Source organism: Nothobranchius furzeri, chromosome 5 (assembly GCF_043380555.1).
Source record: "Nothobranchius furzeri strain GRZ-AD chromosome 5, NfurGRZ-RIMD1, whole genome shotgun sequence".
In the NCBI taxonomy this organism is placed as follows: Eukaryota; Metazoa; Chordata; class Actinopteri; order Cyprinodontiformes; family Nothobranchiidae; genus Nothobranchius; species Nothobranchius furzeri.
Window position 1 is genome coordinate 76,220,142 of NC_091745.1, and position 22,748 is coordinate 76,242,889.

A 22,748-nucleotide genomic window follows, 5' to 3' on the forward strand; every position below is an offset into this window, starting at 1 on the left:
TCCTTAATTGAAACACTTCCTCTGAAGTTCTTTTTGGTTCCTTGCAAGAACGGGAACTTTGCGCCCTCTGCTGGCAAATAAACATAGCTCCCTTGTTTTAAATTAAATAAATGGAACCTTAAAAAGGCCAGATAATATAAAATTAAGATATTTAGGTACTAAATTTTACCAGAACAAATGTGTGGTTTGTAATAAAACATGCCAGATATAAAACTATTAGTTATTAGTTCAAATAAATACCCAACTACAGCTAATTAACTCACACAGACGTAGATAGACACTGATTTATAAAAAAGGTCCATATTTTGTTTCAAACAGAATGAAAACTACTGTATTAGGATTTCACAATTAATGCATAAAATATTCAAAGAAAATAAAAAGAAATGCAATTAGTTACAGAACAAAAGAGTAAATGTTTGACCACAATAGCTGATTTAATTTGATAAACTTGTTTATTCGGTAAAATGAAAAAGTAAATCAAACAATTTGCAATATGTTATACTTGTATAACTTTTAAACTGCCCCACGTAAAACTATTCACATTCCTAAACATTAAAAAAAATCTGAAAACCAAACGAACTCGTCATTGTTTGGCTCGGTTCAATTATTAAGTCACAATAACATCCTGCGTGGGCGGGACTTTTTTTCCAATGCTGCGATCTACTACACCGCCCTTTTCGGACACCCCGGGAATCGAAACATCTTTTGTAGCTTACCCTTTAGCATTAGCGGAATAAGCTAGTTTTACATCTGCGTCCGAGATGATGGAGATCAGCGAGCGGTGGGTGGCTTTCCCGTTAATTAGAACATGTTTCATAGGTTACGAATGTTTTTGATGCAATTCTCTATTGTGCAATGAACATATTTGTTTCAGCAGCCTGCACCTCTCATTCAAATCAGAATTGTTCTTTTCCCATGCTAAGCTAACCGGTTAGCATGCGTCTCAACAAGGGTTTGTTGTTGCTGCACAAATCTAACGTGTAAAACGAAGACATTAGGGCTTTACATCACTCTCCGACAACAAATGAGCAACATTTTTATTATTTACTCAAGTTCAGCTCATAAGTTCATCTTTTTTGCAACAACTAAGTGGGAAAGTTGTGTTTACTCCTGATGTCCCTAGTGATCTACTATCTTATACATGTGTATTATTCAGATAAACTGGTATGCATCTGGAATTTCTTTTATGGATTCACTGCATCTTTAAAAAATCAGATTAACTTGAGTGTATTTTATCCTGTTTTTACCATAAAGGATGATGACCCGTATGCTAGACACGTCTATAACAGTAATGCGTTGTTATTTAGGGAGTGTGACTATTAGGTATTATTAATGTCTTTCACACAGAGTGAGGTTTAAAACTTGATCAAAATCACAAAAATGCTAATATATATATATATATATATATATATATATATATATATATATATATATATATAAAGAATATAACTCTTTTCGTTAAACTTAATTAATCACTACCAAGCTGTAAATAAATGTTATCATGCTTCATTCTGGCCATCTGTGGGAGTTTAAGCTGATGGTTGTAAAGCAGACGGTTGAGTTTGTTTTTAAAAATGTAGCGCTGTTTAAATGTGTTTCTCTGCATTCCCTCCTCAGAATGGAGGTGGACGGCTGGGACTCGAGTCTGGAGGACGATTTGGGTGTTTCCTTGGATGATCTGAAGAAGCTGGTTGAAGAAGCTGTGGAACAGAGTGAGATGGTGCAGAAGAAAAAAGCTCAGTTGAAAGAACTGAAGCAGTGGGTGGAACAGAAAGAGGAAGAGGAGGCAAAGACGGAGATGCTTCTCAAAGACACAAACCAGTGAGGTGGAATGGTTGTCTGTTTTATTAGTGCTTATCTATAACGAGCTCATCTTCTTGTCTCCTTTTTTTAGATCTTTAAAGAGGTGTGAGAAACTGGTAAAGGAGGCTTATCAGCTGAACGGTCTTGTCTACCGAGAGAGCAGCTCTGAGGATGAAGGGGGTGGAGATGGACTGTGCTCTGAAGTCATTGAGATAGATGATGATGACGATGACGATGTCATTGCAGTTGGATGTTGTAAGTTGTGCTGTTTTGTAAAAAGATATGAAAACACTGAGACTGTTGTTCATCTCTTTTTCTTCTGTTCTGCACCATCAGTGGTTCCTCCAACGAAATCTCCAGGCAAAGACTCAGTGGTGAGAGCAACAAAAACAGTGTTTCTGAAAATATATTCATATCTAATTACTATGTAATTACTACAGTGTTGTTTTTGTTAATGAGCATCAGGGACAAAAAGTGCTGTTGACACATAACAGGCAGCTTTAAAGGTGTGGAGAACTGAGAAATATTGTTTAACTCATTCGCTGCCAGCGTTTCTCACCGTTTTTACTGTTTTTTTTTAAGAGTGACAGAACGTTGCATGCTAGGATGATGTCGACGCCGAAACAACCAAAACAAAATGGAGACTCACCTTTTACATCAGGAAGAATCCGCGCGTTTCGAGCGTTATCCGTTCTTTCATAATCCGTTGTTGAAGTGTGATCGGCAGAAGCTTTTCCGGTTCGCGCCTCACTTTTTTTTACAGCAACGGCCCAAAACGATCTCCTAACACATGACGTTCTGCTTCCTGATCACGTGACCTGTGACGTACGCGGATGAAGATCGGCTGTTTGTTCTCACCGTGCGGGGGCTCGTCCGACACCCACACAGTAACAAAATGCAAATGACGACTTTAGTCCTCAATGGCAGTGAATGAGTTAATGATTATAATGGGTCATAGAAGAGCACGCTGGCATCGTCCAGAGGACATCAGGTGCTCCGACAGCCCATGGGACATCAAATGTAAAGGATAAAGTATACTTTATCCTCTAGGTTATAATGGGTCACTCAGAGTTCTTCATGCCGTCCGAACATGAAAACAGTCTCCTACACTTATCTCCTGCTTTAGTCTCTGATAGAAAATAGAAAATCCTGACAGATCTACGTCACACTGTCACTGAACATTCATGGACTCACCCATCTTGGCTCACAACGGGGAAGGCTGTTGTTGGTTTAGCGTCCAGGTAACAGCAGAGAACGTCTCGGCTAGTAGAAGCTAACTGTTAGCGTTAGATACTCCACCACACAGCAGGACTCCTCCAGGCTTGTGTTATTTGTGGAGATAAAACATCAACTATGCAGGGCAGAGTCAGCGGTAGAGCTGTGTTGCTGTTATCCAATCAGAGGAGAGATGTCTGAATATCAGGAAATAAGACTTCCAATCCTGTCGTCTGAAGCAACTCCAGATGACTCGTACTTCCTGGAACAGGTGCATCAGAGCTTTTTTTTCTCCAGAGTACAACTTAAAGGCATTAATTTCTACTAGAGACCACTGCAAATGTATTGATTCAACAAGTGAACCACAATCCTCGGTGAAAAATATTAAATGGGAAATCATTTCTTTAAATTCAGCCAAAACATAGTTATTTTTTTAGGTTACATAAAGAAAAAAAGGCCTGTATTTGATGTAAAACTCGTAATTCTCCTCAACAACCTCTTCTGTCGCCTGTTTTTATCACCAGTTAAAAGAAGCTTCTGCAGTTCTCCAGAAAACCTCCCAGCAGGTGCAGAAGTTGACCCAAATGGTGGGCAAACCTTCACCAGGAGCTCCTCAGTCACGTGAGCAAATATAAGAGTCTGTTTATTAATCGGACTCGTGTGAAGCGTTATTGATGCTCTTTGGTGGGAATTTCAGTCATCCAGGTTTCAGCACCGACAATATTTGTATCGCAAGCTTCGTCTCAAGGGACGACCCCGCCGAGCTCGAGCTTGAAAAAATTTGATCTCCGGATCGGGATGAACATCCTGGGAAAGAAACGCACCAAGACATGGCACAAAGGAACCCTCGTGGCTATCAACCCTATTGGTTCGTCGTCGTCTTCGTGTGTTTTACAAATGCTTTTTTTAAAGATGACGCTAAGGAATCAGTGTTTTTTCTTTTAAATCACACATTTTCTCCTTTAACGTTCAGGAAACGGTGTTTATAAATACAAAGTGAGGTTTGATAAAGGCAAGAGTTTGCTGTCCGGGAATCACGTGGCTTTTGACGACAACCCGGCTATGGAGGACCTGTTTGTCGGGGCTCGTGTCGTCGCCAGGTACAAAGACGGAAGCCTGACGTGGCTCTACGCGGGAATCGTGGCAGAGATGCCCAACAACAAAAACCGCATGAGGTAAGTCAATGAAAGCCTGCAGGTTTGGCAGCTTTCTGAAGGCCTGAGCTCATTAATGACCCGCTTTGCCGTTTCAGGTATTTGATTTTCTTCGACGACGGCTATGCTTCATATGTGATACTGCCTGAAGTCTACCCAGTGTGCAAACCGCGTAGGAGCCCATTTTTCTCCTTTCTTTCTTTTTTCATGGTTTCCAAAGGTGCAGCAACGTGTAGAGAAAATATTAATCAAGATAACTGATATTGTTTTATAGTGAAGCGTACTTGGGAAGACATAGAGGACGCGTCGTGTCGAGACTTCATCGAGGAGTACATTTCTGCCTACCCCAGCAGGCCGATGGTGCTCCTAAAGGTCGGCCAGATCATCAAGACCGAGTGGGAGGGGACTTGGTGGAAGAGCAAAGTGGAGGAAGTGGACGGCAGCTTGGTCAAAATTCTCTTTTTGGTACGTGAACAACAAATTTAAACCGGCTACATAAAATAATACAAAATGTTTGTTTAAAAGTCATTTTTTTTAGGTCAAAATTTTAATTACTATTGTAGTTTCACTCTAAAACATTCAAACCTGTGGAATAAAGCGCTGCACGTTTACCTGAGATACTACTGAGTACATACAGTCGGTATGGAAAGTATTCAATTCAATTCAAAGGTACTCCTGTTAATATTTGACTCTTTGTTATAATGCAGCCGTTTGCTGAAATAAAATAAATTAATTGTTTCCTCATTAATGTACACACAGCACCCCATATTGGCAGATTTATTAAAAAAGACAAGCTGAAATATCACATGGTCCTACGTATTCAGACCCTTTGCTGTGACACTCGTATATTTAACTGCTTCCATTTCTTCTGATCATCCTTGAGATGGTCCTACACCTTCATTGGAGTCCAGCTGTGTTTGATTCTACTGATTGGACCTGATTAGGAACTCCACACACCTGTCTCTAAAAGACCTCACAGCTCACAATGCGTGTCAGAGCCAATGAGAATCGTGAAGTCAGAGGAACTGCCTGAAGAGCTCAGAGACAGAATTGTGGCAAGGCACAGATCTGCCCATGGTTCCAAAAACATCTCTGCTGCACTTAAAGGCTCTAAGAGCACAGTGACCTCCTTAATCCTTAAACGAAGACTTTTGGGATGACCAGAACCCTCCCTAGAGCAGGCCGTCCAGCCAAACCGAGCTACTGGGGGAGAAGAGGTGACGCAGAACCTAAAGATCACTGTGGCTGAGATCCAGAGATGCAGACAGGAGATGGAGAAGGTTGTAGAAAGTCTACCATCACTGCAGCCCTCCACCAGTCAAGGCTTTATGGCAGAGTGGCTCGTCAGGAGCCTCTCCGCTGCGCAAGACACGTTTGCTGAAAGACATCCAAAGGACCTCGGGAATCAGAATCAGAAAAGCTTTATTGCCAGTGCTCCAGCGACCCGAAGCATAGGAATTTGACTCTGCAGCACAGCCTGACCAAGGTTACACACACACACATGTAGACAAAACAGATACAGGCAGACCACGAGAGCAGCCAGGAACGGCACTCATTTCATTTAGATGAAAAGGGGATTACATGAGGATAAATTGGGGGAGGGAAAAAAGGCATTCCAGAGTTACTCCCGACAGGGCGTGGCTTTGCTATGCAAAAAAACACCTCAAACATATAAGCACGAACATCAACAGTTCACAACATGAGACTCCAGTAGGAAGGCGGGGGCGGGGGGTGGGATCCTGTTTCCCCCAGCAAGAGCAGCCATCTAAGGCGCTCATCTACTGTACAGGTGGGAGGGAGATCTTGGGAGAAGCAAAGAGCACATTGACTCCTACAGCTGATGACCTCGCCAGGCTGAAGTCCACCAATCTGAAGGCGGGGGTGGGGTGTGTGTGTGTGTGTGTGGGTGGGTGGGTGGGGGGGGGGGTCTGGTTTATACAGCATCTGTCTGCATTCCTTCGGGGGTTTGTTGCTTGCAGCTCAAGGCTACCAGGGCGTCAGATTCAGATAACAAGAATTTGTTTGGGTCAGGCTGAGATAATTTTCCTCTCTGCCGTCAGTCTTTAAGATGATAATTCCAGTCCTTCAGTGAAGCCAATTTGGGGTTTTAAGCTTGTCCATACGTCCGGTGACCCTCTCCGAGATGATATCCATTTTGTGCACTAATACCGGTATCGCAGCTAGAACATTGTCCAGCTTACGATTCACCTCGAGTAACGTCCCAGTCTGAGAAGTCTCCACACGGACGGTGCTTTCCATGGGTGCGGGTCGCCCTCCAATCGCTCCCGTCTTCCCAAATTTCCAGAAGACCAGAAATCCTCCCACTCCAATCAGGAGAAATCCAGTGATCATTAGACCAAATATCCACACGTCTTTGATGTCCTCAGTGGACAGCTGGGAGAGGCATATGATCTTCCACTCCTTCCAGGAATCCAAAATATACCCCACCGGGTGTGTCCCCTGTGGACATGTGGGAGCCCCCTGCTCCGTTCTCATTGTTGAACAAATCTTATCGATCGCATTGAATGACCAGTTTATCAAATCCATGGTTAGTAAAAATAGAGTTTTTCAGAAGAAATGCAGAGAAGCGCTCTGTGGGCAGACAGGACAAAGAGCCTTGGGAAAAAAGATAAGGGAGCAAAAGAGGGAAGCGTCTGTACTCTTCGAGTGCAGAAGAGAAAGACGAAAAGACGTTAACATTTGGAGTCCGTGATGATGCATGTTTTTATTACCTCTCATTTAAACGAAGCAAATTCACTGTTCATTGGTGCTCCGGTGTCGGCTTTAAACCGGCTGCAGATGCTGCTAGATTTCCGACAAACACAAACAGGAGGAGTCACATTGCTCCGGTGGTGGCACATCTACACTGGCTGCCCATGACCTTCAGGGTGCCGTTCAAGACTTTACTCTTCGTCTATATGTCATTAAATAGCCTCCTACATGTCACAGCTGCTCATGCCCTATGTGCCGGTGCACTCTCTGAGGTCAGCTGACCACTTATCTGAGGGGGGGGGGGGGGGGGGGGGGGGGCTTTTGTGTATGTAGCACCTTTCCTGTGGAATGCCCGTCCCGTCTCCATACGGCAGTCTTCATCTGTCTCAGTCTTCAAGTCTAGACTGAAGACTCGTTTCTAAGACTTGGCTTTTAGCTTTAGGCCATTTTTTATGCTTGTTTTCATTGTTTTGTTTGTTTTTGGTTGTTTTACTTGTTTTTACTGCTTGTCATTAGTTTTTATTGAACAATTTTTATTCTGTTTTATTTTGGCCTACTGTAAGGCGCTTTGGTCAGCTCTCACGCTGCGTTGAAATAAATTGGAATGGCGATTGCAATCGAGAAAACGATGAACAAGTACAGGGATATCCTGGACAGGAACCTTCTCCAGAGTGCTCAGGACCTCAGACTGAGCCGAAGGTTTACCCTCCAACATGACCATGACCCTAAGCACACAGCTAAAATACTGAAGTGGTGGCTTCATGGCAACTCTGAACCAACATTCATCATCCAGCCTGACAGAACTGGAGAGGAGCCCCAAATCCAGGTGGAAGAAACTTGTTGCATCTTTACCAAGAAGACTCAAAACATGCTTCTACTAAATACTGAGCAAAGGGTCTGAATTGGGGCTGCACGAAATGTGAGATTCCATAGAAATATGAAATATCAATCTGATGGATCTTTGAATATTTTAACCAGACGATCAGAACTTTTTATTGCAGGGATTAAGCGACACTTCGTATTAACTCCGAGGAAAGAGAGAGAGTCAGGTTTATAATAGTTACGAAATTTATTTCTACACAATTTAAACAAGACTAACTTTAACACTCTCTGTACTGATGGACTAAGGTGGAGTGAGACGTGAGGTGCTGGGGTATGTGTGTGTGTAATGTTATTATCAGAACCAGCGGATCCGGAGAAGCCGTTAGTTCTGAGTGGGAGTGAATGTTTTGCTCTAAACTTTAGTAGGAGATTTATAACACACATGAAACGCCATCTGTCGGTCTCCGTACCCAGGGGAAGCCTCCGATTAGATCCAGAATGCCGAGGTCCTCTTGGACCCTCCTTGGCACCGAAGCCGGTAGAAAAGCAGCGGTGCCGACCAAACTAGTCTTGGAATGCTCCCAGGTCACGACAGGTTATCACTGGCATCTCCGAGACCCTGAAGGGGTCGTGAGGTTCAGCTTTTATTCTGAAGGAACCGTTGCGGTCCGGTGTAACTTGCAACAGTTTTTATCCAGCTTGTCGAGCAAGGTTCTTTATGGCTGAAGAGGAAGTCCGGATGGCCGGTCTGAGACTTCTCTAGAACGCTTTGAACTAAAGAAAAGGTGGCGTGGGATAGTTTTTATAATTGTCATATTTTGGTTTGCTGGCGAATCAGAATTTGACATGCAAAAGAGGGTTTATACAAACACCACAGAAAACCACGCCTCACACCAGAAACGAAGGTTCTGATTGGATCAGACAAAAGGAAATGTGTCGTGTGGCTTTAGCATTACATGTCATCAGTTTCTAGATCAAATGTCCAGGATTATAATTACTTGTAAAATACTACTGATCACAGGATTATAATATCAAGTAATAACATTGTCATTTCACAGATTTGATTGAACATTGGGCTCACATTATTATTGGTAATAACAAAGTTGTTGATTAGGTGTTTATCGAGAGAGTTCTTCGTCTTCGCTGTAGCAGAGGTGAAGCAGTTCAGATGAGCAGAGTGCATGACAGACCTTGGCCAATATCTCATGTAGATTAGCCTGTCAGAGACTTTATGTCTCTGCTCGAGCAGATACAGCAGATCATGGACCTTTAGGTCAAAAACAGGACTTTCATGACGCTACATAGGAAAACCTGCAATATGCGATAACAGTGATTAATATTGCGATGACGATATTACTTGCGATAAATAAAAACTTAACTCAGGAACAAATAAAACAAAAACAAAGAAATAAAAAAATGACAAAAATATCATAAAAAGGAAAAAAGTAAAAGATGTGAAGAAAGGGAAAAAGAAAATGAACAAGAAAAGGCGATCAGTGGATCCCGGGAAAAGCAGAATCTGCAGAAAGAGCAGAACAAAGCTAACTCAGGTGTTTGCTAACCATCAAAATGAAGTGCCGTCCGCCTCGGGGGCGGGCATCTGACCTATGAGAACCCACCCAATTGGCCAAATGGGTGAAGAGCTCTACTTGATTTGTTAAAAAAACATAATGCTTCCATTTGACAGAATGCATCATGTGTAGGAAACATTTTAGTTGACCACTCATTGCGATTTTTGTCTGTTCTTTGCGATATGCATATTGTGCATGCTGATATCGCGATAACGATATATTTGCGATATATTGTGCAGCCCTAGTCTGAATACTTAAGACCATGTGATAGTTCAGTTTGTCTTTTTTAATACATCTGCATACATTTCTAAAATTCTGTGTTTTTCTGTCAACATGGGGTGGTGTGTGTACATTAATGAGGAAAAATGAATTTAGTCATTTTAGCACATGGCTGCATTATAACCGAGTGGAAACATTGGCTGTACCCACCGTAACGCCGTCATCTAGAAGCCGAGACTGTTTTCAACATCTGAATTTCTCGTGTTGCTTTTTCAGGAAGATAAAAGGAGCGAGTGGATTTACAGAGGATCCACCAGATTAGAGCCCATGTTCAATCTGAAAATGACTTCAGCAAACACACAAGAGAAGAAACTGGCCGGCCACCAGCGGACCAGACCAAACATGGGTGACTGCATCTCCTTCTCAATACTCGTGAACATATTCAGGGATTATCGTCAGGATTCACGCTGTTTTTTATTATTCCATGCCTGAATATGAGCGTTTGGGAGGAAAACAGTGTTTGACCAGAAGAAACGCTGGTTTGTGACTTAATTCAGATCTACTCTAGGATCCCCTCCATGTTGTTGGTCACATTTAGCTAGTTTTAACATTATTTAGTCCATGCAGCTAATCGTAAAGAGCGCTGTGAAAACGTTTGTTATAATTTGACGTCCACTCCATTCCTGACCCCTTTTATTTGTTTCTTCTTTCAGGAGTGCTTAGAAGTAAAGGCCCAGTGGTTCAGTACACTGGCGTTGAACATGCTGGAAGTTCTTCTGTTCCTCCCAGTCAGCCTGCTGCGACACCACAGCTTCAGCAGCGTCCTCAGCCCATTCAGCCCCAGCAGCCTCCTCAGATCCAGCAAACGCCTCCGCCCTCACAAACCATACAGCCTCAGCGCATCGAGTAAGTGAACACGAATAGTGCAGCACACGGGGGGCAGAGTAGGGAGTTTTTGTTTTCGTACTTGCTTAAATCTGAGGTGATGGACAGAACTTATTAGCTGGTCGTTGTTGAGAAGGTGTGATTAACACTTGTTGTCTTTACTTACACAGTCGTGGGCTGTTTAATAATTAAAACTGGGTATTAATCAAGCCCCCATAATTTGGGTTTGGATATGAAGCCAACACGGAGGTGACAAAAATTGCACTTCCACCCTCATCCACTAGGGGCTGGTGTCAGAAGCGAGCAAATCCTCTTTGACTCCCATGTTAAAAATACCAATTTCACAGCAGAAATAAACATGTTTACAGCCTGGTACCAAAACATGTTTTTTGTTTAAATGATCTAGTTTACACTCATGACAACTCTGAGGGGGGTGAATTTTTTTGTCACTCCTCTGTTTAAGTGTATTAAAAGCCTAAAATTCTGTGGCCACAGAGCTAGCTCCGGGGAAAGGTCTCAGTAGAGCCTCGGCCTCGCCTGAAAACTGTTCGGTCATTTTCAGTCTCTCAACTTAGACCATTAGTTGTAGCGTGTGTGCGTTCTTTTTGGATATTATTTGTACAATTGTTGGACAAAATGACTTGCTGTGGCATTAATTGCACTAACGGAGCGTCCAAGGAGTCTCCACTTAATTTTTTTTGGTAAGTAAAATTATATTTATGTATTTTAGGTCACTGCCGAGCTGAGCTTAGATTTTAACACGTACTGTTTAACCATGAATTTTAAATGTAATAGGGTAAAACCCAGTGCATTTAACATAATGCTGCACTTTAGAAAATGGGTTGAAATATAACATGTTGGTGGAGCTAGGTTCCGACTATCGGTAGGGTCCCCTCCCCTCAGCGGTCAGCTTGGCGCATCTCTGATCGCAGCGGCGCTTGTCTGCTGCGCGGCTGTCGGCTTGTGGAGCTCTCGGGAAACCTCTGTGCTCCACCCGGTTCTCCCCAGCAGGGGCGGATTTAGGACTGAAGAAGATCCAGGGCTTAACACGCACGCACACACACACACACGTGACACGCACTAGTCAACATCATATATATTACAATTCACAAATATTTTCAAATAAGACTCACAAACCTGAGTCAACACCAGTCTCATCAAAGCTGGGGTTCTGTCGCGGTACTTTTGGTCTAAAAAACCTCCTTATGTCCATCTTCACTCATGCGTTTCAGGCAGAGAGTGTAGAAGAAGCCGGCTGCTGAAGGGCTTCTTCTTCAGTGGTGGAGGCTCAGGCAGGCTGTATACAAACTACTGCCAGCTGCTCCCTCTCTGTTGGACTTTGGTACTGCATGTTACTTCCACGTTTTAGATCTGGGGCTTGAGCCCAAGTAGCCGGGCCTAACGCCGCCCCTGCTCCCCAGCGGTCAGCCCGGCGTATCTCTGACTCAGAAGCTCCGGTGTTGTGCACAGTTAACTCCGGTTGTAGCTAGGTAGCTACCTCCATTAGCTTAGCTCCCACCACCGCATTTAGCTTTGGGTTAGCTTGTAGCTACATCGCTTCAGTTCGACCGGGTGTCGTCAGTTGATCCCAGCCTTAAAGCCACACCCTCAGCTCCACCTCTCTTGCCTTTTGTGGAATTGTCTGGGCTTGACGGAACCTGTGACACGGTCAAAACGGTGGTGGTGGCCACCTCCCATTTTGGCGCAAAAACTTATTATTGGAGCCTATGGACACGAATTGTCCAGTATATATGTCAATGGTATTAATATTATTCACAAACTTAAAGAAGAAAAGCTTTTGGTTCTGATGTACGCAGTTTCAGTCAGCTGTTATTTAACGTCTCAGGTCCTGCACCTCAAATGGAGGACGAGACAAACTGCGCTGCATTTGGGAAGTTGAGCTAAGGATGTTAGCGTGTCATTAGTTTTAGCATCATTAGCGTTCTCTGTTGACTCAGTTAGCAACTGAATACATCACGTTTTTTCAGTAAAAAGGAAAATAATGAAAACTGTGATAAAAGAAAGGTCTATTTGAACTTGATTTAATTAAACTGGTTCACTTGCTCCAAGGCTACATCACCATGGCAACTGAATAACAGCAGTTCAGTTCCAACAGGCTTTTAGAAATAAAAACATTGAGATTCTACTAAAGCCATCGATCCGTGGACACCAGTAGAGCAAACGATGCTAGCACACGCTTATCAACAGCTGATTTTCTAGTTTTATATGATTTGTCGTGTTTTTATATTCAAGGAATAAGCATCAGATGGCAAAGAAGAGCACATCTCCATTTATCCCTGGGGTTGGAGGAACACATGCCTCCAAAATCTTGCAGACTTTGTCCCCCACTTCCAGCAACCTCAGGTAGGTTCACCTCACGATTAAATTACTTTAATGATGTTTATTTTTATGTATTTGTTTATGTTTTTATATACTCTTACTGTATATACTCTAATGATCCAAAATTAAAGAGCAAGTTGCCACCAAATCAACTTATTTTTTCTGATAAACTATATAAATACGTGTCTAATCGTGCTGCAGACACGTGTAGTCAACAGTTTTGCACTTTAGTGCATTTTAGTTAAAAAATTTTTTTTTTTTGCCTAAAACTGTCAGTGTTGTGCCGTTGTCAGGTAAAAACTCTGCACTTGAATTTTAGGTCTAGTCCATACGTAGCCGTTTTTTTTAAACGAATATCCGCCCCTCCAAAAACTTGCATCCACACCACCTCGTTTTAAAAAAAAACTCTGTCCACACGTACCCGGATAAATACGTTGTTAAGGACATGCCAGACCTGTAGGCGGCAGTACTTCCCCCGTTCTTAACCTCGTCCTTCGTCTGTGGTCTTCCGCAAGGAGCAGTAATTCCTCTTGCAAAAACAAACAAGCAAAAAGCGCTTGGACAACTGATAAAGCGAGCGCAGCTCTGAGGGCGTCCATGCTGTCGGCTAGTGTAAACACAGGTCGCACACGTGATGTCAGCATTTTTTTGTTGCGGAAAGTGGCGTTGCTTACCTTAAAACTCCGGTTTTGTCTGTCCACACGCAGACACCCAAAACGGAGAAAACGCAGATCTTCACTTTGGCCGGAGTTTTTAAAAAGATCCGTTTTCGTGTGAAAAAACTCCGTTTTCGTGTGGATGACAGACCAAAACGTAGAATAATATCTACGTTTTGGCAGATCCCCGGCTACGTGTGGACAGGGCCTCAATCTGCCATCGCTATTGGCTAAGAGGCACCCTGGAACGTTAGCTGGTACCATATGATGTCACAGTGTCATTGTGAGCCTGTGTGTGTGTGTATTTGTTAGTGGCTCCGCCCTCTCGCTCTGCTAGCAACAGCATTTGTTGCATTTTTCAAACAGGAAGTGGGAGTGGAGTAATACTCTGGTAGGGGGTGACCTGCTCTGTAATTTACTTACAATAACCTATGAGAATTCCCTTTTTAACACACCAACCTCTATTCAGTGTTGTACCTTACTGCCACCTGGTGGCGGAAACAGGTATCTGTAATCTAAAAATCTAAATGAGGGATTTTTAAACGCAAATAATCAGGAAATTAACACAGAATAAACTTTATGGATTGTTTTGCTAATTTCTTGTAATTTCTGTGATTAAATCGTGTTTATTTCTAACTTTATTGAAAACCAACAACTTTAAACAAAGAAAACTGATCAAATCCGTTCAGATTATGATCTTGGGATGGTTGCTGTATGATTTAAGTTATGTGATTACCTTTTTATATTTGTCTTTTTGTAAATCCACAGCGGAAAAGTGATGGCTATTCCGAATGCCTCTACGTCCCAACCCTCTGTCACCGTTTCCTACCAGAGACAGCCCTCTGTGGCTCCTCCCCCTCCACCTGTGACCCACGCCATGGCCGTAATTCCTACACAGCCCGCCTACCGAGCCCCGACTGACCGCATCTTCTACATGCCTCACGTGTGTCAGCCCGCTTGTCTGAAACGAATCCGGCCGGTGAAACCGGACAAGCATCGAGGGAAAAACCCCCTCCTCACACCCCTGCTCTATGATTTTAGACGCATGACGAGTCGACGCAAAATCAACCGAAAGGTAAATGGGAAGTACCTCACGAGGCCCTGAAAGCTTTCAAACACGTCGCCCGCCTGATTAAAACGTTCACAAAGCTTCTCTTATTCATTTCCCCACTCAGGTGTCTTTTCACGTGACGTACAAGGCTCCATGTGGTCTCTGTCTCCGTAAGATGTCAGAGATCCAGACCTACCTCTTCCAAACCCGCTGTGACTTCATATTCTTAGAAATGTTCTGTCTCGACCCCTACGTGCTGGTTGATCGGCCTTTCCAGCCACAAAGGCCGTTTTATTACATTCCAGACATCACCAGTGGAAAGGAGGACATCCCGCTGTCCTGCGTCAATGAGATCGACACCACCCCCCCTCCTAAAGTAGCCTACAGTAAGAGCTGCAGGGACTCCTGCCTGTCTTCAGAAATGATGACTTTTTTTATAGTTTACTCCTAATCTGATTTATAATCTGATCTGAGTTTAAAATGTTTCTCTTTAAGGTAAAGAACGTATTCCTGAAGACGGCGTGGTCATCAACACCAGTTCTGATTTCCTGGTGGGGTGTGATTGCACGGACGGCTGTCTGGACAAGTTAGTGAAGCTGCTCGTTTAATTTTTTCTCTCATCTTAATTCTTTGGAGATGTGTCAGGGGTTTTTATCGTTTCATGTCCAGGTCCAAATGTTCCTGCCACCAGCTGACGCTGCAGGCTACAGGCTGCACACCCGGGGGACTGATCAACCAAAACGCGGGATATTTATACAAGCGATTAGAGGAGTGCCTGCCTACAGGGTCGGAGGCTTTTTCTGGTGTAGCACGCTCATTTTAATTAGATTTACTCTTACCTTTGCCCTTTTTCCTCTCTCTTAGGATCTACGAGTGTAATAAAAGGTGCAAATGCTGTGCTCAGATGTGCACAAATCGGCTGGTGCAGCACGGTCTGCAGGTCCGCCTCCAGCTCTTTAAGACTCAGAACAAAGGCTGGGGCATCCGGTGCTTGGATGATATCGCTAAGGGCTCGTTTGTCTGCATTTATGCCGGTGAGGGACTTTGATTTCTAGCAACAGAACACAAACAGATTCTTAAAGGTGCAATAAGTAGTGAAATCATCACAAAACAGTCCAATGTCTATTTGAAGGAAGGTTATATTATAAATAAAGCTTTGATTGATTGATTGATATTGAATCAGATTACTTTTCTGTTTCTGGTGCTGTGAAGCTTAGAGGACTTTTACTGCAATTTTTTGACTTTTTGAGCATTTGTTATGATGCATAACCATGGTAACAATCTGGTTTACAATCGGGAGCAGCTGATTAACATTGGAAAGGTTGAAATAATACCTCAATTGAAGCCACAAATCCCAAATGAGCTAAAATGCTAAAATGCAAGAAGCGTGGATGCAGAACGGGAGCAAAATGGAGACAGAGAAAGCAGAAATTCAAACCATCTCTTCTATCGATCATAATGGGCAATGATAAATCAGGTGCTGGTCAGCATCAGAAGCAGGGACCTGAAAAGGCTCAACAGCCTAATAACAAAGGTTGGTTCTGTTCTGGGGACGACTGTGGAACCGCTGGAGGAGGTAATGCAGAGAAGGATTCTCCAGAGAATCAAGAAAATGATGGACAACCCTGAGCATTCTCTTCACAAGACTCTGTTGACTATTATGTAAGTTTGGCCTTTTCTTGGGCATTTTTTGTTCTAGTTTTCTTCTAGTTTCTCAAGAAAAACTGTATTTTTTTACTTTTGTTTCTGGTGCTGTGAAGCTTGGAGGATTTTTACAGCTATTTTTTAGCTTTTTTCACTTTTTGAGCATTTGTTATGATGTGTAACCATGGCAACGAGCTGGTTTACAATCGAGAGCAGCTGATTAACATTGGAAAGGCTGAAATAATACCTCAACTGAAGCCACAAATCCCAATTGAGCTAGAACGCAAGAACCGAGGATGCAGAGCGGGAGCAAAACGGAGACAGAGAAAGAGGAAATTCAAACCATCTCTTCCATCGATCATAATGGGCAATGTGAGATCACTGGCCAACAAGATGGAGGAACTCCAAGCCCTTTCAAGGACTCAGCCAGAGTTTCGGCAGTTTCGGAACCGCTGGAGGAGATAATGCAAAGAAGGATTCTCCAGAGAATCAAGAAAATGATGGACAACCCTGAGCATTCTCTTCACAAGACTGCCCGACAACGGAAGAGAGTCTTCAGTCAGAGGCTTCTTCAGTTTGGCTGCAACACTGACCGCTACTGGAGATCCTTCCTGCCAACAGCCATTGTAATATACAACAACTCTTTGATGACTTGATTATTATTATTATTCTGAGCTACTACAGCAATCAGTTTCCCTCTGGGATTAATAAAGTAGTTTTGAATTGAATTGAATAGAATTCCCTTCTCAACCGGCTGTGGGGGTTGTAATTTTTTCTCCTTTTAAAATGGCCAAAGAGGGACGTAGTCTTTGTTTACAATCTGTCCCACCTACATGATTCCTGGTTCCAGACCCAGTCAAATTTGAGCCTGAAGGGTTGCCAAGCCTGCGCCGGTAAACACTGCATCTGCGTTTGTCTTTCGAAACCAGCCGGCAAAAAGCAGCCGCATTGTGGAGATAATGTAGCAGCTAACAGGAGCGACCCAGAAGTTATTTCTGCACCCTTAAGAAGCCACAGCAGCTTTTTGTTTTATAGAAGGCTAATGCCTAGTATTGAGCTAACAATGCTAATTTATGCTAACTCATGCTACTTTCACATAAATCTCATACGAGTTAGTGTGTCTGACTCGTCTTCACACGTCATCTAGAATCTTCTGGTGCTGAATCGTAACTGGCGACAGTTGCTCAGAGCGGACTCGCTCGTTTTGATACACAGACTGCAGTACCCAGGTTTGACCACAAGCTGTCATTCATGCGCCTTTAAGTAGCAACTTCCTCTTTTTGTCTGTTTCTCTATCAGGTAAAATCCTGACTGATGACTTCGCTGACAAAGAAGGCCTTGAAATGGGCGATGAGTATTTCGCCAACCTGGACCACATAGAGAGCGTGGAGAACTTTAAGGAGGGCTATGAGAGCGAGGCGCACTGCTCGGACAGCGAGGGGAGCGGAGTGGATGTGTCCAGAATCAAAATCCAGCCGTCCTCTTTGGCCACTGGAAACACGGCCGCACAACTTTCTAAAAAAGGTGAGCGCCAAGGCGACGTACCGTAACTTTTAGACGCGCCTCCTCTGTGTCAGCTCCAACGATGAAAGGCAACGTCCCTTTTCTCCTGACCCGCAGGCCGAAGCTTGAGCTCATCAGACGACAGCAACGGGGAAGGCGACAAAGACTCGAAGAGCGACGATGAAAGCGACAGTTCAGACGACACGTTTGTGAAGGACAACTACTACTCGTCCAGTTCGGTGTGGAGGAGTTACACCACGCGGGGTCAGCTCAAAGGCAACAAGGAAGGTGAAAAACAATACCACTCCACTTTTAAACAACAGATCCACCAGAGTAGGGATGTCTGTGTTTTTGACTGCTTGTCCTCCTGCCTCAGGGAGTCAGGATAGCAAAGATGGAATGAGCGTTTCAGGAGGGGCAGCTTCTGAGAAGCCCCCATCGATACCAGTGGAGATGGGGAAAAGCAAAGTGGCTTCCTGGCTAACGAGCCAGGGGCTGAAGAAGGTGAGATACAGAAAAGAATACTCGTGTAGTAATCTTTTTATTTTTGATGCACCTAGGGTTGTCACGGTGTGAAAATTTAACCTCACGGTTATTGTGACTAAAATTATCACGGTTTTCGGTATTATCGCGGTATTTTTTTAAGCGTGCTACATTTTCACACAATGAAATAAACCCTGTATGTCAGGAAATATTGTCCTCAGTTTGTGTCTAAATTTTGCCTAAAATGTGTTATTTTGTAATTATGTTGTTTATTTGTTTACATTTTTCCCCTTTAGTCTTTAAAATACCAATATTTCTTATTTTTTGTCTGTTTGATGTCATCATTTTAAAAATATTAGACCAGATGATACTCAGCACTCAAGTAGCCTTCTAATCAGATACTTTTTTACCCTTACTTGAGTAATAAACCTTATATCAGGAAAATATTGTCCTCGGTTTGTGTCCTTCCAGTGAGCTTTGCAGATGTGGGAAAATGTCATCAGGCAGTAATCATTGTTAAATTCATAATTATTCTCGGAGAGAGACCAACTCTTATCTGCCCCTGGGAGCCCCGTAATGCATAGCGTCATTTCAACATGGGGGTGTCCGCGACACGGTTTATATGCAGGTTGCGGCGCTGCGGCTGCTTTATATAGCGACTCGTTGCATTCTCCCTCAACCCAAATCCTCGGATCACGCATTTTAGCTAAAACGCTAACGTTAGCTTGCCTTGCGTTGACTGTAGAGTTGTGGGTGATGGTCACGCAGATGTGTCATGAGATTTGAAGCGTTGCTGCCTTTCACAGACACTTTTTCTGCACGTGCTGCAAACAGGATAGCCGTCTTCTATCAACTGTCCCTCGGCATTCTTCACATATCCAAAAGATGCCCGTACTTCCCACTTTGTCTTCTTTGAGGGATAATAAATGTCCTGAGTGCTGCCGTCTCCTCCTTTGGCCATTATTTCAGCTTTAGCTGCAAGAAAGTTTTGGTTGTAAACAACAAAGTGCGCATGTGCCGCCGGCAACTTCAGCAGATGATACGGTGGCTGGTAAGGGTCACCGCGCCTACACCGCAGCCACGGTAATCCACCGAGATAATATATGTTTTAAAAAACAAGACGGTTATTATTATTGTCAACTTTTTTACCGGGGTTTACCGCTACACCGGTTACCGTGACAACCCTAGACGCACCAAATATTCCTTTTATCGCAGATAATGTAAGCTTTTGACAAATAAAAGGTTAAATTGTGGTAAAAGTGTTTGTTTTGGATGATTTTGGTAACCTGTGCATTTCCCTTTTCCATGACAGGACACTGAAGACAAAAGGTGTGTTGGAATTCCTCCAAACAGACTTTAATAGACGGTTTTATAGCTTATCTAAGAACTCTGTAAGCCAGTATTCTGCAATAAGGCCTAATCATTGGTTATATGTTTGTTTGTTGCAGTCAAATGAAGTCTGATGCATCCAAGAGGCAGGATGTGATGACGCTGTCTGACAGCGATGACGTTCAGACTATCAGCTCAGGATCAGAGGACAACAAGGAAAAAGAAAAACCCGCTCCAGGTGAATAAAGGAAGCTCCCGGTTGTTCTTCAGGTGCGTTCTGGTTCTTTAAACTCTCTCTCTCGTTCAGTTTCTGGCCCCAGCGTGACCAAAAAGCAAGTGGCTGTGAAATCCACCCGAGGCATCGCCCTGAAGAGCCACAGCATGATGGTGAAAACGGGAGCATCCGGAGGAGGGGCGGGGCCAAGCGGGCAAGGAGGGAAAGCTGGAAATCAGGGAACGCCCGGAGAAAGTGGCGACAGCGGTCCCAAAAACACCCGGCTGTTCTTCGACGGGGAGGAATCCTGTTACATCATCGACGCAAAGTTGGAGGGGAATCTTGGGCGATATCTTAATGTAAGCAGCTGAAAATGTCCCGTTAGACATTTAATGTGAATTTACCCCCCACCCCCCTCTTACATGTTCATGTTTGTTTTTGCATTACAGCACAGCTGCAGCCCAAACCTTTTTGTCCAGAATGTGTTTGTGGACACACACGACCTGCGATTCCCCTGGGTGGCCTTCTTTGCCAGCAAGTGAGTTTGGTCACAGTTAACTCGCCGCCATCTGTTTCCTGGTCAGAAAACCCCTGGCTGTTTTCGAGTGTGTTCACTGTCAATGCCAACACTACCAAAACAAAGAGTAGACTCACCTCTTACATCAGGAAGAATCCACATGAGCGTTATCCGTTCTTTCATAATCTGTTGTCGAATTGTGATCGGCAGAAGCTTTTCCGGGTCGCGCCTCACTTTTATCAGAGCAGCGGCCCAAAATGATCTCCTAATACATGAATTTTGTGCTTCCTGATCACGTGACCTGTGACATGCGTAGATGAAGATCAGCTTTAGAGCCGTGATGATTGTTCTCACGGAGCGGGGGCTCGTTCCGACGCCTGCCCAGTAAAATAAATGCTGTTGAAAGTCGTTAATGGCAGTAAATGAGTTAAAAATGACTTCATTTCAAGGGGCATTATGGAAGTTTGACAGCCAAAACATGTATAGAAATAATAAATGTCTTCTTCATACATTCTCCTGCAATGCCCTGGTCCTGTAGAATGAGCCCTGGCATTTTTACTGTGATTGCCTGTTTTTCTGTAAAATCACAGAAAAAGAGAGATGCTCGGGTCGAGCAGGCTGCTTCATGCGCGTTCACGCTCAGGCATCGCCCGTAGCATTTGCTATCCGTAGCTTTAGCAGCAGAGAGAGAGGCAGTGCCACTTTGTCGCTGTTCCTAACGCCTAGTGACAAAGCTAGCTACATTTCTGAGGACCCTTAGCTACTTTCTGTAGAACTTTCTTCTAGATATTTCCTGCTAATTAGCAACAAAATAGCCATTTTCACTCCGAACCGTTCTTTGGTTTGACGTTGTTTCAGCTGTCATCAAGGATATAAATGTTACAGTTGCTATACATGTTACTAGAGTGTAGCTCACCTTGTAAGATGTCTGACTCCCATGCAGAAGACCTGGGTTTGATTCTGGATGTGAACATAGTTTATTTAGAGTTTCTTTTTTACATTAATGGTATATTTTTTTACAGTAAGATGCCCAAATTGTTATTTGAGACTCGCCGAACGGCATTGAATTCATAGATAAAAAAGATGTGGGTTCAAATTTCATTTTGGAACAATTTTTCAAGCAAGGGGAGGGAATGATCTGAGCATGCAGGAGGACTGATCCATCATAAACCTTTGTCGGCTGTGCTGAAGAGAAAGGTACAGAACCAAATTATTTAATTAATTAGCTGCACGTTCTCCTGTCCTCTGTCCTCCGGGACACACACACACACACACCCACACACACACACACACACACACACACACACACACGGGACTGTCTCAGCTGATATTTTCGTTAAGGAGTGTGCACGTACATCATGCGCGCCTCGTGCACGAGCCTCCTATTGAAGCTGCCGTTACGCTTTTGGCCTGAGGGGGCAATCACGAGCATAAAAATTCAAAACTCCGTAAAGTCCCTTTAACCAAATCACAGACAAAGGGGGATCTGACTTTGACTATCAGCAGAATGAGGGGGGTTCTAAGATAAGCCATGTTCATTACAAAAGAATTATACAGAAAGCATCATGCTCAAAAGGTCTTGTCATTTACAGATTTTCTCAGGGTTATAAACAGATCAACCTAGAAGAGGGTCTGGGCCGATTTAATCCTCAACTCACCAGAATAGAACTTGCTTAGAGCAGCAGCCGTTGCAGGGCCATCATTTTTGAGAAATGCCTACAGAAGAGAACGAGGGACTCGGAAAAGGTTTTTTTTTCTCACCTCAGATTTGTGAAGATGATGTAAGAATCTTGAGAAAAAGTCAGACGTTTCCTCATTTGTTATATCTGCTATTAGAGAATTATGAAAAAACACAATTTCGTTTAAACTGAGAAGAAAACATACTAATTTTGCAAAAAGATCAAGGATTTTTTTCAAATCTATTGAAATGTGTGGAAAATGATCTGGGAAAAAATGTTTCTATTGTGAAAATTCGATGCAATTATTCTTTGAAAAACCACAAATCTGCATGTTTATTAAATCTATTTTTAATGAGTGATTTAAAAAAAAATCACTTTTAGCAAAGGTCATTAGAGTCAATGTAGAAGGCCCAGAGAGCCGCTAGTGGCTCCAATGACTTAATGTTGACTTTTGCACCACTGTAATAGAATAAATGTCATTCATAGTGATGTAAATAGATTCTCTCTTGTTATTTTTGTTTTTAATCAGGATCCCCCTCCATGAATCACACGTCTTCTCCATTAACTCCTTTTTATTCCTGATTCGTTTGATCTTTCCCTCCCTGCGCAGGCGTATCCGGGCCGGCACCGAGCTGACCTGGGACTACAACTATGAGGTGGGGAGTGTGGAGGGTAAAGAGCTGCTGTGCTGCTGCGGGTCCACAGAGTGCAGAGGAAGGCTACTGTGATCCACCTACATTCATCCTGTTCCTGCAGAGAAGAACTTCTAGATGATCCTCATCAGCATAGCTTAGAGTTGAACTTTCATCAGTTTGATTTGTCATTTTTTATCGGGATCTTTCCTAAAGTGTCTTGTTTTCTTTACATCTGAATAAAAGTTTCATTTAGGACCCAAACTTCGTCTGTGCTCAGTCTTTACAACATGTAAAAAACAAGAATTAGTTGTTTTTT

The 22,748-nt window shown here is 43.2% G+C and overlaps 1 protein-coding gene across 1 annotated transcript; it reads left to right on the forward strand.

Moving 5' to 3' along the window:
* The first annotated feature begins 660 nt into the window (after positions 1 to 660).
* On the forward strand, positions 661 to 22,693 carry setdb1b (SET domain bifurcated histone lysine methyltransferase 1b). The gene is made up of 25 exons (XM_015950570.3): positions 661 to 781; positions 1,618 to 1,821; positions 1,895 to 2,058; positions 2,140 to 2,177; positions 3,543 to 3,639; positions 3,716 to 3,886; positions 3,992 to 4,193; positions 4,271 to 4,344; positions 4,447 to 4,637; positions 9,773 to 9,902; positions 10,210 to 10,402; positions 12,635 to 12,745; positions 14,146 to 14,452; positions 14,553 to 14,814; positions 14,924 to 15,014; positions 15,098 to 15,214; positions 15,293 to 15,462; positions 17,372 to 17,596; positions 17,693 to 17,863; positions 17,952 to 18,079; positions 19,371 to 19,387; positions 19,507 to 19,625; positions 19,695 to 19,960; positions 20,051 to 20,139; positions 22,408 to 22,693. Exons 1-25 carry the CDS (start codon positions 762 to 764, stop codon positions 22,523 to 22,525), a joined length of 3,675 nt encoding a protein of 1,224 aa, XP_015806056.1. The 5' UTR covers positions 661 to 761; the 3' UTR covers positions 22,526 to 22,693.
* Positions 22,694 to 22,748: the final 55 nt, after the last annotated feature.